Source organism: Fusarium oxysporum, chromosome 10 (genome assembly GCF_000149955.1).
Source record: "Fusarium oxysporum f. sp. lycopersici 4287 chromosome 10, whole genome shotgun sequence".
Lineage (NCBI taxonomy): Eukaryota > Fungi > Ascomycota > Sordariomycetes > Hypocreales > Nectriaceae > Fusarium > Fusarium oxysporum.
Genome location: NC_030995.1, coordinates 1641222 through 1654543, shown reverse-complemented (window position 1 = coordinate 1654543; position 13322 = coordinate 1641222). Strand labels below are relative to the sequence as shown.

The following is a 13322-nucleotide window of genomic DNA, read 5'->3' as shown; positions in this document are numbered from 1 at the left end:
TTCAAACTTCAGGGTCTCATGTCCACTGATAAGAGATTTTGACTCTTATCGCAGGCTCTGGCTTCCATGAGACGAGACAAGCCGCCATAGTGTGGCGCACTGACTCGCGCATGCACCACCACAATTTCACAATCTCATGAGACTGGTTTACTCACTCACACTCGTTTATTAGCTTGTCATGAGAGGCACATTTTCAATATGAGGCCCTTGTTAAGCCACCCAACGAGCCTTTCAAGAAACCTTATACAATATCGGGTTTTGTATCATCCAATACCTCTCCTTGTTCGTCGCAACTTTACAAGCTCTGTTGGTCGTCAACATGATCAAAATTCTGATATAGCGAAGAAGGCTTCTCAAAGTCCTTCAGAAGAACTCAATGAACAAGGGGGAAAACATGATCGATCCATTAAGAAGCCATCAAGGTTGGCGGCTCTAAAGAAGCGTGACCAGAATGTTGGTAACAAGGAGACCAAGGTCAAAGGGGGAGAAACAAATCAGCGATATATCCTTGGACAATCAGCCGACAAGCCAATCCGTACACGTTTTGCGCCGTCACCTACTGGATATCTACACCTCGGCTCTTTGAGAACCGCATTGTTCAACAATTTGGTGGCCAAGGCTACAGAAGGCGGTGATTTCATTATCCGAATTGAAGATACTGACCAAGTAAGTCTTTGATGTGTAAGGCTTCGGTTTGCAATCACACATGCTAATTATGTAAGAATCGGTTGGTGCCTGATGCTGAAGAACGAATTTTCAAAGATCTCGAATGGGCCGGGCTTGAATGGAGTGAAGGTCCTGACAAAGGAGGTCCATATGGCCCCTATCGACAGGTAGGCTCCTCTTGACTTTGTCACCCTCGCCTTGTACTAATACAATAATTAGTCGGAACGTCTGGAGACCTACAAAGAACACACGCAGACCTTACTCGAAAATGGTTCTGCATATCGTTGCTTCTGTGATCAAACTGTCCTCGAAGCCCAGAAGCGAGCTCTTCACGACGCTGGCAAATCTACGGCTTACCCTGGCACATGTCGTACTCTGCCGCGCTCTGAGTCCGATGAGCGAGCCGCCAAGGGCGAAGCCCATATCGTTCGGCTTGACTCTACTCGCTTCGGCACGCCAAAGTTCAAGGATGCTATCTACGGGCCTTTCCAGAAGAAAGAGCCCGAGGAGGACTTTGTTCTCATGAAAAGGGATGGGTATCCTACGTACCATCTTGCCAATGTAGTTGATGACCATTTAATGAAGATTACACATGTCATCCGTGGTGAAGTAGGTATCTTCATGGTTTGAAATTCTGCGATATTCACTTACATCTGCATAGGAATGGCTCATCTCAACACCCAAGCATCTGGCCCTCTATGAAGCTTTCGGCTGGGAGCCCCCGACCTTTGCTCACCTGGGCCTCCTCGTCAGCAACAACGGATCTAAGCTTAGCAAGCGCGATAGCAGCGTCGACCTGTCTACGTATATGGACCAGAACGTCTTTCCTATGGCTTTACAGGCGTGGCTTGCCAACCTAGGTGCGTCTACGAAGAGAGATGCGAAGACACCGAGAACTCTCAGTGATGTCGCCGAAAACGTAAGTTTGTTTCTAAAAGCTGCTGCAGGCTGCCAGTACTGCATGACAAGTGTGCTAATTATGGATCAGTTGACTTACAAGTTCACCCGAGGTGGCATCAAACTCAATCCAACTAAGCTCGACTTCTTCCAGCACGAGTATCGAAATCTTCTTACGAAAACACCTACTGCCGACCACACATCTCGTGAGCAGGAACTCATAAGAGATTACCTTGTGACTCCCCTTGTCAACGAAGTTCATGCCATCACCACCTCCTCCCAATCCATTTCTGATGACTACAAGCCCATTCAACCCACAGGCACCCCTCTCGACTGGCCCGCCCCTTTATCTCCTGTTCCAGCCATGCTTTCATCAGAATCATCTCAGTCATATACTTCCAAGATAATCTTTCAAGAAACTGTACGATATGCCTCTGTGGCTAACTTGGCCCGTTTGCTACCGTACTTCTTCTGGCGCCCTCCTCCTGATATTTACCGAGCGGCCATCGTCAGCGAGACTCCGCGTCTCGACTTGGTTGAATTGGTCAACAAGACCGTGCAAGGAAATGACGACTGGGAAACGGTCGTTGACCGCTTATTTGAGAGTATCCCTTCCGACCAGGCTCCCGACCTACATGCTATTCTTCGCCTAATTGCGATTGGTGATTCACAGGCCGTTAGCAAGTCGTCCCGCATTCTGTTTGATGTGTTGGGTCAAGATGAGTGGCGATTCCGTGCCAATCTCGTGGCTTCTTTGCTTGGTGAACTAGAATCTAGTGGCCAACTCTCCGTCAGGACTGGATAGAGAACAGAGGTCTATTAGCTTCAGAAGCCGAACGCATTCGGCAGAGATATGAAAAGTCGTCCAGTTGATTTGTCGTCTATGGTATTGAGTATTTGGGGCAGGGCTTTGGATTAAATTGGAGATGTGTTGTATGAGTAGCTGTAACATTATGTGCAAATTCAATGACTGGCATGGCTGGGGTAATTACTACCAACCCCTATTCACGATCAACTAACTTGCTTCACGATGGACTATCGAATGTGGTGTTGTCATAACGTCATGATTGAGGTTGAATGCGAACCCTTGGGTCTCGCCCTGTTCTTTTCTCTGCTTCCCTCCGTATGAGTGATTAGATGGGTAGAAATCAAATACCCCGGACTCCGGCTGCCTGCCATCTAACTTAAAGACCCTTGATATGCTGACTATTTTGACATGCTTTGAAAAGTACAAGATTAAGATAATGATAAAAATCCAAGAACAGAAAAGGGTCTTTTCTGGGGATTTCTTGGTCAACTCACAAGCCATTGCTTCGTGATAGAAATTCGTAAATATCCAAAATGCAAATGCGCGCTGTCAGGGTATATGTCTAAAGTTGAAAGATCCAAATCTGCAATTATGTTAGCGATGGGTTCAGCACCATAAGAAGGGGAATATCCACATACCTCCATCTTGCCAGTCTCTGCTCGTTGTTTCTTTGCTTCCTCCTTGACACTATCAATCACCATCTCCAGGTCATCCTGGTCGCCCACTGTAATCATGTCCCCATTGGGCATGTCTTCGTCCTTAACCTTAATCTTAAATCGTCGCCTAATATTAAACTTATCGCGAACCTTGTCGGCTAGCGTTTCGTATTTGATATCAGGAGCGATCATGATGAGTTTGACTTCATCAGCGTGGACCTTGACACGGATCTTTGTGATCTCTGGTCGTCGGTTACCACGTTGACCTGAAACAGAGCCTGGACCTCGGCGTTGACCGATCATCTCGAAGTCGTTCTCGTTGATGGTGCCATCATAATCTGATCCGTCTTCCTCTTCAGAATACTGTGGCTGTCTCTGGCGCCGACTGCCGGTAGACCCTCTTGAGTTTCGGTAAGGATCGCCTCCCTGGTACATAGCATAGACATCCTCTGGTGACCCTGTCTCTTCTGGGATCTGCCGGGGTCTTAACTGGAGAGGTTGAGGCTCCCTCTGCATCATTCTAGAACTAGCAGCAGATGCTGATCTTGCGGGCATGGGCCGAGAACGGCTATCTGGTGGTGAAGTTGCCTTCTCGTACCGGCGGTTTGGCTCGGCCTGCTGTATGTTGAGTTTAGCCAACTGAGGCTTCCCACCGCGAACAGAAGCAGCACGAGATGGGCGCTCGTTCTCGGGTGGAGGTGTTGGCGGAAATACATTTCGGTTGTTCGGAGGTTCTGATTGTTGTCTCCGAGACGAAAGACCAGGTTTGACGAGATTTGTAGCGGCGAAGGAAATATTGTCGGCAGGCCGGTCATCCTTGACCTCTAGCTTACCAGCCTAAATGTTGTTAGTCAAGGAAATTTCAGCACAGAAACGTTGAGAACAACTTACGTTCTTGATTTCGGAACCTGCAAATCCAGTGAAGGCATTTGCACGATCTGAAGCTGCCACAAGTCTGGCTTTGCCAAGATAATCTTTTGTTTTGAGGTTTCGAACTTTGGCTTCGTTGGGTCTGTAGACAACTCCGACAGGAATTGAGAAGACAGTATAACCCTAATCAAGTTAGATGAGCAGCCAGGGTAAATGTTATGGAATTACAAACCTCCGCCTGTTCTCTTATAGCATCATCAATAACATTGTGATCTTCCACCACCTTCTCCTTCACAGCATACGAGAAATCCTGCATACCAGCCTCCATCTGCTGCAAGTAGATGTAGCAAAGACCTCGGTTGAAAAGCACCTCGCAGGAGTAGAGTTTGAATAGAAGACCGAGCTGAGCGTAGTCGATCATGGCATTGCCACGGAGGTAAAGGAGTGTGTCGTTGAAGTTGGCGAGGGCTTCTTCGAAGTCGCCGAGGAGGAAATTCGAGACGCCTTGCTGAAAGTAGGCAACGGCGAGGTATTGGTCAAGTCGAATGGCTCGTTGGTAGCTCTCAACCTAGCCAAGCAATTAGTATTGTTAAATTGTATAGTCTGTAAAGGTTTGCATACAGCTTTCTCGTGCTCGCCGAGTGTGGCATGGATCACGCCCATGTTGAAGAGGATCTTGCTAGTGTCGCCAATTTTTCCAAACTCGTTGAGAGCCTCTTCGAATTCATTATTATCGTAACGGCCCAGGGCTGCCACCCAGGTCTCGATTTCCTGTAGAGAGGAATTGAGTTAGTGGACTGATTGGAAGACATGACAGTGGAGGACTGTACCTGTTTCAACGACATGATTGTCGTTGCAGGGCAAAGTACCACAGCAGATTGGAATTTAGAGTAATAGGTAGATATGTAAGAGCGGAATGATCGGGAATAGAAAACAGTATAGGGGGATATTCGTGGTAAATAGCAGAAATTCAAAGAGTCAAGGGAGAGTTGAGGGGCTCAGAATGGGCGCTTAATGTATGAGGGCTGTCCCAACTTATTATTCGGCGGGCAGCACCTGTGACCAGAGGTAAGGAAGGTGCGGTGCGGTGCGGTCGGGTCGAATGGTGGCGGGGGGGTAGGTACGCTAGGCACGGTACGGGGGTACAGGGGTAGGCCAAGTATGGGCCTGGCGGACACTGAGGTGAAAGGGACAGGGGGTTGGCTTTGCAGGGTTAGTCCGGTGCTGGAGTGCGAAGAGCCTGAAGCAAGCAATTGGCGCACTCCTGTCTTGGCGGCCGAGCCAGTGGCGCTACCTCGAGAGAGAAAGAGGAAAGTCAAGATGTGCTTAGTGACTAGACGATGAGGGGATTGGTTTGTTTTGTGATATAGATAATCGATAGGAGATTAGGTTGGATCGTACTGATGTATATCGATTCTGTTCTCGGAGTATTCTTTTTATAGCTTCAGGAATTGTTGGTTGCTGAGGTTGGTTGAGAAGTGGTTGAAAAGCCTTGGGTTGAGTGTTGGACATTGACTCGAGAACTAAGCGCGTATAGAACAAGCTATTGTATGCAACAGCTATCTCGATACAACAAACAAGAGACGTTTAAGATACTGATCGGAGAACTACAATCGAGAGGCCGAGTTGTCATTACTATATCCAGCTTGAGAGAATAGGCCAAGAAATCGTCATGTAAGTGGGATGTTTCTCTCCGGCTCAGCTGCAAACACATGGAATCAAAACTTTTGCGAAGAACAAAACTGCCAATTTCATGGCCTATTTCTAGATCGAACAAGAGATTATTGCGAGCCAAGAGTCAATGGCGTGGTGATGGAAATGATCGATTGCAGCAGTGCTTGAGATGACATACGGCACAACAACCGATGAGTGGCTGGTGCAACTAGACCCAGCGCCTAGAGGCGATGGGAATTGGTCGATGATGGTTGTCACACGGCCTACGGGGGACCTGACTCTCTACAACCACACTCTGCAGTCTCTGCTCAGCGGGCCAGGGGGATGTGCAACAAGGGTTCGCACGTTTTTCTCTTCCTCTTGCCTCTGCTACAGCAATGTTTCCGACTGCATCTGAGATCTGAAATGTATTACTTCTCTCAGTGCATGTGCAACGTCTGATCGACCGCTAGCCACATGTAAGAGGTTTACCAACACTCTTACCGGGCCGGGTTTGAGCTGGGAACCTAAAATCCTCATCTTGTTTCTCTTCTCCACTGGCATAATGGATATTGGGGAATTCGAAAAAGAAAAGTTGACTGTTTGACGGTGTAGACTAAGACTGAATGCATAACCGTCACCTGTGATGTGATGAACTAGATGTGATGTCTTTCTTCACATAGATGAGAGCTAAATTGGGTGTATCCTACCCTCATGAAACTAGCTCTCATGTTAGATCGAACCACTGCATTCAGCAGCGTCGTCAGATGCCTCAAAGTAATCGAAAGGTTCTATGCGAACTGTGATGAATGATTTGGGGTTCTGCCAGGGTTTGCTTAGACAACGGGGTTACTTTATGCACCTGCTGCAGCGACTGTCACAGGTGCTGGTCACTCTCAGGCGCATCTTCTCATTGGCCACTATACCAGGGTCTTGCCTGAATGACCCACCCCTCGGCGCCTACTCCAATTCTCCCCTCTCTCCCATGATGGGAAATCTTCAGTCGAACTTACAATGCCAACAAGTCAAGTCATACCCTGGTCGACCGCCGTGGCTGATGGGATGGGATTATGCGTCCAAGCTGCTGGTGTCGAATGACGTGCGTACCATCCTCTCGATCAACCCTAATCTGGGTTTAAGCGCCCTGATGTGGGCAGTTTAGAGTGATGGACCCTGCAGTATAGGCCCAAAGGAATGGAACATACAGCAGTCTAACTTACTGTTACTGGACTCGATCGTTACGTTTTGTTCTATTAAGGCTTCGGTCCCGAAGGCACGGGATCGAAATGAGCTTTACAAGTGGTACCTACCTGCCCAGCCCAAGCTGCCAAGATGCGAGGACCAGTGGATTTACGGTGAGTGAAAACGAGAGTCGTTGTGCCTTCGTTAGCAAAGAGCCGAGATCCAACCCCTAGCGGCCACCAGGGAGAGACTCTCAAGCGATCTTGGCAAACGGAGATTAGGAAGAAACCGGCACCAAAAGGAACAACTTTCATGACTTGAACCAAACGACAGATGATGATGTTTACTCTCGTGATTTTTTACAACATCTTCATTTTGGAGAATTCCCAGCCTATCCCTTGCTTCGATTGCCGCCAGCTCTCGACGCTAATGCGCCCACTCAACACGCATCTGGCTGTGTACGATATAGTACCGAGTATCCATACCGTACCACCAGTCCGGGCTCTTCATCCAGTCTCTCGAGCCTGACTGTGTTGGGAGTTTTCCTCCTGACATTCAGACCCCGTCTGGCCTCCTTACCGGGCCAACAACTATATAGATGTACTCCCTTTCTGCGGGAGGCCTTACAACAACTGCGGCAGTGCATGTTGCATTGAACCTTTCGGCATATGGTGATCCGGAGCCCCATGGAGCCAGGGGTGCCAGTTGGTTACAGCCCGAGACCCGGGGACGTAGCAGAAAGTTTCTAGACGTCATGACGTTCAGGCACAAGATATCTGAGACAATCTCACGCCGGAAACTATTTGGTGAGCTTAAAATCGACAGTGTACATCAGGCACTTTCGCGTATATTGAGATATCTACTTAATGCAAAAAGTTAATAAAGTTGAAAATCTGTCGGCATCGCTTAACAAGCGAGTCAAAGTCATTGGTTAATATAAATGAAAGAGCCAGAATTCCTCCAGAAATTTTAGATTCACGCATAGTTACCATGAAAATGGTTCATGTTGAATAATCATATCTTGACCTGTCTGTCTGTTTGTCTCACAGTACGAGCAGATTCAACGGCAATAGTCGATCATGTACCCATCAAGGTTAGTTAGTATTGTATCTAAGTTCCAGATTCAACTTTGAACAGTTTCTTGTTCCTTCATCTCGCCCTGTTTTTCATCGTACATCAGATCTTGAGTTTATCTACTATCCTGATGCGAAGGTTTGAGCTAACCCTCAGCCTTGTATTTCCTCCCGTCTCTCTCATACACACGAACAGGTATCGTCCCTGTCTCTTCGTCTCATCCTTCACTCACCTGAAAATTCTTTTCTCTTTAAAGGCATCGAAACAGTCGATCTACTCCGAATCTCAGCTTGGGAGTGCTAGCCTATCGTGACTGACGTCAAGGTAGATGCCAATGGAACATGTTACAGCTGTCACTTACACCATTGTCTCGCATAATTCTGTGGCTGATCTCTGGGGTTTCATCTTCATCCCAGCAAGGTCTTACTGTCAATGCATTGAAGCCTTGGATCTCAGATTCTACTTGCCGTCTATGCCTTAGTCTCAAACTTCCATCAGCCGTTTACTAGCTTTTATCACGAGGATATGTAACCGCAGAAAATAGTTCCGAATTCTTTTAAGGTGAACGAGTACGAGAATCAGTTTTTCCGTGAGGCTCAGCTAAACACGAGGATATTGCCTCTTTGGAATGATATCGAACCATGATCATGGAAAAGACCCATGTTCGATCTTGTTCCCAGGTCAGATATCGCACCACATCTCGCTGCAGCACCGTCGATACGTTACAGATCTTCCACTTGTCACTCTTCAACCCAACTTAAATTACATGGGCTTTGTTTCAAGTCTGCGGAGAAACAGTTGAGTGGACGACAAGCCTTCAACAAAGGGTGTGCATCATGCCATAAATCAGAAATAATCCTCCTCTTGGCACTGTTCAGCGTTAATATTCAGACTTGGTTGGCGACTTGGATTTGGTAAATGCCTCGTTATCATAGCATTCCCTTCTGAACCTCGTCCTTTCGTTCCTCCCAAAGCGTCTTGCCTGTGCATGAGCACACCGTCTTATCGTTATCCCACATGCCAGCGCTTCGTGCGATAATGCCGACGACGGTGTCCTTATCGTTCTTCAGTGGTTCGTCCTTCTCTTCCTGCCTTGTCAGAACCATGGCGTGTCCAATGACCTCCCAGATTTGGAAACCATGGTCTATGAAGGCTGCGCCCCGTCCATCCTCACCGACCTCAATAGTACCCAGGTCACCCCGAGGCTTGTTGTCATCTCCTGTCCAGACAGGACCCGTTGAGGTCGCACCGTTCTTCAAGTCACCGTATGCGCGAATTGAAGCTTTGTAAGTTCCGGGCGAAACGCCGCGGATAGTCAAGTCAACCAATGTCCGTCCTGAACTAACTTGTACCATTCTTGCTAGCCCCCTTACATCTCTGCTAGGCTCTTCGTAGAAGCCATCCACAGGATCTTCAAATGTTTCGAGAATACTCACAGCGGCACCTGTCAGATTTCGAGGTCAGTGATTGATTGTACCAAGTTGTAGAGCCAAGATTTGAGGAGCCGGCAATCCAATGGCTGTGTGATTGTATCACAGGAGGGTGAGTAACTGCTCTGCACATACTGTTTGAGGCCCCCGTTCCACGCAAGATGGCATCTCTTCCGGTGGCTTGGATAGCTTCTACGATAGCTGATGGGGGAGCTGGAAGTTCGGCACCGTTAGCTTGTACACGGCTCGGTGAGTTAGCTCGCCTTACCGGTGCCCTTAACAGAAATCAACTGGTCCTTCAAGTTGCCTTCCACATTACTGATACCGCCGAGCTTGTACAGAGAGTCTGAAACCGCCTTGACACAACCGTCACATGACAGCGGAACAGCAAAGAGGGTCTGTTTTCAAGACGTTTCATTAGTACCTGAATACTGGGAAAAGATCTCAACAACTCTCCTCGTCCCCTTTTCTCAGCCATGACTCATAGCTCAGAATTTTGTGCGCACCTCAAACGAGTTATCGGCCGTCATCTTGTTAGATGCTGCGTCGATCCGTTAGTTTCATACTCATAGTGTAAGAGAATCGCATAGAAGTTGGAGAACTTACAAGTGGGGGGCGTGGTGTTAGAGTTGATACGTGAGATTCGATATTGATATGCTGAATAACCAGCTATTGTAAAGAGAGAAGCAGTTGTAAATACTCTTGCAGGTGTAAACTTGAGAGGCATTTGCTTAGAAAACAAGGTTGTAGCACGACGTGGGCGGGTTTTGTTCGCTGCTTTGAAATCCACAATCGAGTGATAACATCGGGGTCCGGCCGTTGTCGCACACTTCCGCACCCCGGAAGCGGGTCAGGCAGTGGCTTCGGGATTTAAGCTATTAGCACGTGACTGTCCTTCTTCCTGAGTCAGCAATTAATTCTTGGCATCTGGATCCAAACTTTCTGGTTGAGCGTTTCGGTGTTGGTAGATCTCGCGATACAGCAAAACGAAGCTACACGACGATTTGACCCCCCCTTCACCAGTTTTGCGGCTGACCAACCCAATTGGAGGTAAATTGTGAGAGATTGATCTCTCAAAGCCTTCAAGATGTCGCAAGTCCTCGGTCTGGTGAGCTGATAAGATGAATATCCTCAAATCTTTCTCTTGTCTAACCAATATCAAATAGACAAAACTGGCCTACTCTCGAGTATGGCATAGTGTATCTGCCTCCGCCCCTCATGCCACACTCTCTACTCAGCCCGGCGTTACACCACCTTCACTCGGCCGTCTCGCATCCCGCATCGCCGTTCTTCTCATGGGCAAGCACAAGCCGATTTTCGACCCATCAACCGATTGCGGTGACTACGTTGTCGTGACCAACTGCGCCGCTCTTTACACAACCGGCCGCAAGAAGTGGCAAAAGCCTTACTACCGACACACGACACGACCTGGCAGCCTCAAGTCCATAACAATGGACGCACTCATGGAGGCGCACGGAGGCAGTGAGGTTCTGCGCAAGGCTGTGCGTGGCATGTTGCCCAAGAACCGACTACGAGACAAGCGATTGGCAAGACTTAAGGCGTTTGAGGGCGATGCTCATCCGTACAAGGATAACTTGATACGGTTTGCTGGCGTACCAGTGGGAGAGGAAGGTTGGGAGAAGGCCACCGAAAGGGTCCGAAATGGCGATAAGAAGCGATTATAAGAAATCACGGGAGTAACTATGGAACGAGGGAGCTGCGCAGTAAAGACTATGCGGATGGGCTATGAGAGTCCTTGTACTATTTGTACCAATATCTTGGGCATATTATGACCTAGCACCAAGCAATTATCAACGTTTTCATGATGTGATGTGTCCGGTGTGCATTTCACCTGCTGCACAAAGACACTGGGTCTGGTTTACGTTCTGCCAGTGACATTTACCCTGATTATGCCCCTACGGTTCACGGTCATGGATATTATCGTAAAAAAGGCATGAGTGAGGGAATACCACAGTACAGGTTTCAACACAATACAATCAGGACAGGCAGAAAGGTAGCAAAATTAACATAATTACTAAAATCATATCTAGTGCTAGAATCTAAGTTCATCGCTTGGTATCAATCTTTATCCTGGGTTCATTATAACGTTCCATCTTGACATCTATCGCCGCAGAATACAACCATTCTCAACGCCCCTTTATAGCTTTGATTGCAAGTTGTCACGAGACACTTCGCACTTGATAAGACCATTGGGGCCAGACTGGGGCGCATAAACCTCAGCATCCTTGCCTGTGTTCTTGAGTCCCTTGTGCCAGCTCAGGTCTAGATAAGAGGTTAGTATCAACAGTCGACTTGGGGAAGCGTGTCCAGGCTTACCAATCTCGAAGTAATGTTTGTTGGGCAGTGCGTAAGTGACTGTCGTAATCTCGGGCACGAGCTCGAGAATCTGAGTAGACATCTTGTACATGGTGGCTTGCACACTAGCACTGTCGTCCTCGGCAAAGATCTTGAGGGTGGTGTTGCGTGCCGCCTCTCGAGCACTGTCGAATTTGGGAGCAAAGGCCTTGACAGCGTTCAGTGAGTCAAACTTCTTCCACTTCCATGTAGCATCAACATCGGTTGAGAAGATACGATCCCAGGTCTCAGGAAGAGTTGTGTACTCATCGCGAACAAAGCCGTGGAAAGCAGAACCGGTGCTCTTAAGTACAGTCAAGCCAACAAGAGAGCTCTTGATCTGGATGCCTTCCTGTCGGCTCACGCGAACCTCCACATTTCGGGTCTCCTCACCATCCTTGAAAAAGCTGTGAGGGTGAGGCTTGCCATCAACCTCCAGACGCTGCCAGCGAACAGTCTTGACGTTGACGTTGGCAACATGAATGTGGCTGTACTTCTCGATGAAGTGGCTACCGAGGATAGAGGCGTACAACTCAGGAGGGTTGACAGGGTTCTGCTTGGCGGTAATGTAGATGGTGTTCTTGATAGAGTCGGTGGCAACGACAACACTGTTATCGGCCTTGGTGTAGGAGGTCTCAATCTCTCCCTCGAGAAGACAGCAGACGGTCATCTCAGTGACGGTCTGGATGCCAGTAGAGGCATCGCGATCAACCTTGCAGACGCGGACATTGTCCTTGCCATAGCGAGCAGCAGATACGTAAGGCATTGTGAGAGGCTTGTTGTGAGATAAGTCTGAAGACGTGTAGTTGATACCGGATAAGACCAGATAAGGTTTCAGGTTCAGTGTATTGCAACAAGAGATGAGCGATGGCAATGTTTTCAAGAATCAAGATTAAGCACAGTATGGTTTGAAAGGAGGAAAGGGGAGGAATAGGCTTTTAAATATAGATTAGCAAGTATGCAGAATGGTTGGGATGTCAGCCCCCCCTTCCCAGCGATAATGACAGCTCCGGCTAAGGTAATTAGAGACAAAGCAACCAAACAACGCTACTCTAAGCGGCTCAACGGACGGAGACGGACGTTGGCGATCAGAAACAAGCGCCTACGGCCGAACAATTCAATGTCCGATGTTGCAATTGTTAGCGAATTGAAGCTTTTCCATGGGGCGATGGGGGTCGGTGCCGGGCCCCGGAGGACGCCGATGCCCTCGATCCCGTATATCGGGGCCCGCCTGGAGCCATCGGAGCTCTTATCTTGACTTGTCTATCTTATCTTATAATGCGACTCAACATCGCATGATTCCTGCGATACGAACACAAGTTGAGTTATGGTTGCAGAAAAGATGAGGTACGAGATTATGAGGGGAGAGTACCAGTCAGATTCTGGTGTTTATGTTAAAGGCAATCCTGGATTCACGCCCTCCGGTCTGATGAGTTCGGAGTATTACAAGGCGCCGGCATGCAGCCTGTAGGTTATCTTTCACATTTTTGGTGATGGCCTCACGAAGCACCAATATATTCCTAGTAAGGGGTTTTTTATTTGTGTGTACCAGCATGTGAACATGGTCAAGAAAGCAGATGGCGAAATCATTATTGCCCAGGCTTCAAATGCTATGCCAAGGTGGAAGCTATATGCTTATATGAGGACGAAGGCCTACAACGACAATCAGCTGCCGTGCGCCAAACAGCTTGCTTGCAATATACCCTCTATTACTATTGGCACTGACTCTCA

General features: G+C 48.1%; 7 protein-coding genes across 8 annotated transcripts; 3 read left to right on the top strand and 4 right to left on the bottom strand.

Annotated features, from left to right (window-relative positions):
• The first annotated feature begins 119 nt into the window (after window positions 1-119).
• Window positions 120-2648, top strand: FOXG_11515 (glutamyl-tRNA synthetase). The gene is made up of 5 exons (XM_018391164.1): window positions 120-666; window positions 723-833; window positions 886-1275; window positions 1328-1585; window positions 1655-2648. Exons 1-5 carry the CDS (start codon window positions 199-201, stop codon window positions 2366-2368), a joined length of 1941 nt encoding a protein of 646 aa, XP_018249763.1. The 5' UTR covers window positions 120-198; the 3' UTR covers window positions 2369-2648.
• Window positions 2489-5523, bottom strand: FOXG_11514 (oxidoreductase). 2 transcript variants are annotated; one of them, XM_018391162.1, is made up of 6 exons: window positions 4728-5523; window positions 4519-4668; window positions 4130-4465; window positions 3919-4080; window positions 3010-3864; window positions 2489-2954 (listed from the first exon to the last, which is right to left on the bottom strand). In XM_018391162.1, exons 1-6 carry the CDS (start codon window positions 4740-4742, stop codon window positions 2934-2936), a joined length of 1539 nt encoding a protein of 512 aa, XP_018249761.1. In that variant the 5' UTR covers window positions 4743-5523; the 3' UTR covers window positions 2489-2933. The 2 variants fall into 2 exon arrangements, with proteins under 2 accessions (XP_018249761.1, XP_018249762.1); XM_018391163.1 differs by having other exon boundaries at window positions 4130-4668.
• Window positions 5524-7059: 1536 nt separating this feature from the next.
• On the bottom strand, window positions 7060-7289 carry FOXG_20552 (uncharacterized protein; the record flags this gene model as incomplete). Its single annotated transcript, XM_018400836.1, has 1 exon — window positions 7060-7289. A coding segment is annotated over one exon (131 nt), but the record flags the coding sequence as incomplete, so codon positions are not given.
• Window positions 7290-7796: 507 nt separating this feature from the next.
• Window positions 7797-10106, bottom strand: FOXG_11513 (uncharacterized protein). The gene is made up of 6 exons (XM_018391161.1): window positions 9843-10106; window positions 9743-9777; window positions 9505-9634; window positions 9372-9449; window positions 8168-9250; window positions 7797-8079 (listed from the first exon to the last, which is right to left on the bottom strand). Exons 1-5 carry the CDS (start codon window positions 9961-9963, stop codon window positions 8736-8738), a joined length of 879 nt encoding a protein of 292 aa, XP_018249759.1. The 5' UTR covers window positions 9964-10106; the 3' UTR covers window positions 7797-8079; window positions 8168-8735.
• A 56-nt stretch (window positions 10107-10162) lies between these two features.
• Window positions 10163-12558, top strand: FOXG_11512 (50S ribosomal protein L13). The gene is made up of 2 exons (XM_018391160.1): window positions 10163-10344; window positions 10403-12558. The coding sequence occupies exons 1-2, from the start codon at window positions 10324-10326 to the stop codon at window positions 10919-10921; spliced, it is 540 nt and encodes a 179-aa protein (XP_018249758.1). The 5' UTR covers window positions 10163-10323; the 3' UTR covers window positions 10922-12558.
• On the bottom strand, window positions 10322-12718 carry FOXG_11511 (uricase). Its single transcript, XM_018391159.1, has 2 exons — window positions 11574-12718; window positions 10322-11519 (listed from the first exon to the last, which is right to left on the bottom strand). Exons 1-2 carry the CDS (start codon window positions 12355-12357, stop codon window positions 11395-11397), a joined length of 909 nt encoding a protein of 302 aa, XP_018249757.1. The 5' UTR covers window positions 12358-12718; the 3' UTR covers window positions 10322-11394.
• Window positions 12719-12870: 152 nt separating this feature from the next.
• FOXG_20551 (uncharacterized protein) lies at window positions 12871-13311 on the top strand. The gene has a single exon (XM_018400835.1). The coding sequence runs from the start codon at window positions 12919-12921 to the stop codon at window positions 13060-13062; it is 144 nt and encodes a 47-aa protein (XP_018249756.1). The 5' UTR covers window positions 12871-12918; the 3' UTR covers window positions 13063-13311.
• The last annotated feature ends 11 nt before the right edge of the window (window positions 13312-13322 follow it).

Coding starts and splice junctions, on each gene's coding strand:
- FOXG_11514 (XM_018391162.1), bottom strand. Junction 4,081..4,129: donor CTATAAGAGAACAGGCGGAG/GTTTGTAATTCC, acceptor TAACTTGATTAG/GGTTATACTGTCTTCTCAAT. Junction 2,955..3,009: donor CAGAGACTGGCAAGATGGAG/GTATGTGGATAT, acceptor ACATAATTGCAG/ATTTGGATCTTTCAACTTTA.
- FOXG_20551 (XM_018400835.1), top strand. CDS start 12,919: ATGGTTGCAGAAAAGATGAGGTACGAGATTATGAGGGGAGAGTACCAG.
- FOXG_11511 (XM_018391159.1), bottom strand. CDS start 12,357: ATGCCTTACGTATCTGCTGCTCGCTATGGCAAGGACAATGTCCGCGTC. Junction 11,520..11,573: donor CAAACATTACTTCGAGATTG/GTAAGCCTGGAC, acceptor CCTCTTATCTAG/ACCTGAGCTGGCACAAGGGA.
- FOXG_11512 (XM_018391160.1), top strand. CDS start 10,324: ATGTCGCAAGTCCTCGGTCTG. Junction 10,345..10,402: donor TGTCGCAAGTCCTCGGTCTG/GTGAGCTGATAA, acceptor AATATCAAATAG/ACAAAACTGGCCTACTCTCG.
- FOXG_11513 (XM_018391161.1), bottom strand. CDS start 9,963: ATGCCTCTCAAGTTTACACCTGCAAGAGTATTTACAACTGCTTCTCTC. Junction 9,450..9,504: donor GATTTCTGTTAAGGGCACCG/GTAAGGCGAGCT, acceptor CCGAACTTCCAG/CTCCCCCATCAGCTATCGTA. Junction 9,251..9,371: donor TGGAACGGGGGCCTCAAACA/GTATGTGCAGAG, acceptor GAAATCTGACAG/GTGCCGCTGTGAGTATTCTC.
- FOXG_11515 (XM_018391164.1), top strand. CDS start 199: ATGAGGCCCTTGTTAAGCCACCCAACGAGCCTTTCAAGAAACCTTATA. Junction 667..722: donor GAATTGAAGATACTGACCAA/GTAAGTCTTTGA, acceptor TAATTATGTAAG/AATCGGTTGGTGCCTGATGC. Junction 834..885: donor CATATGGCCCCTATCGACAG/GTAGGCTCCTCT, acceptor TACAATAATTAG/TCGGAACGTCTGGAGACCTA.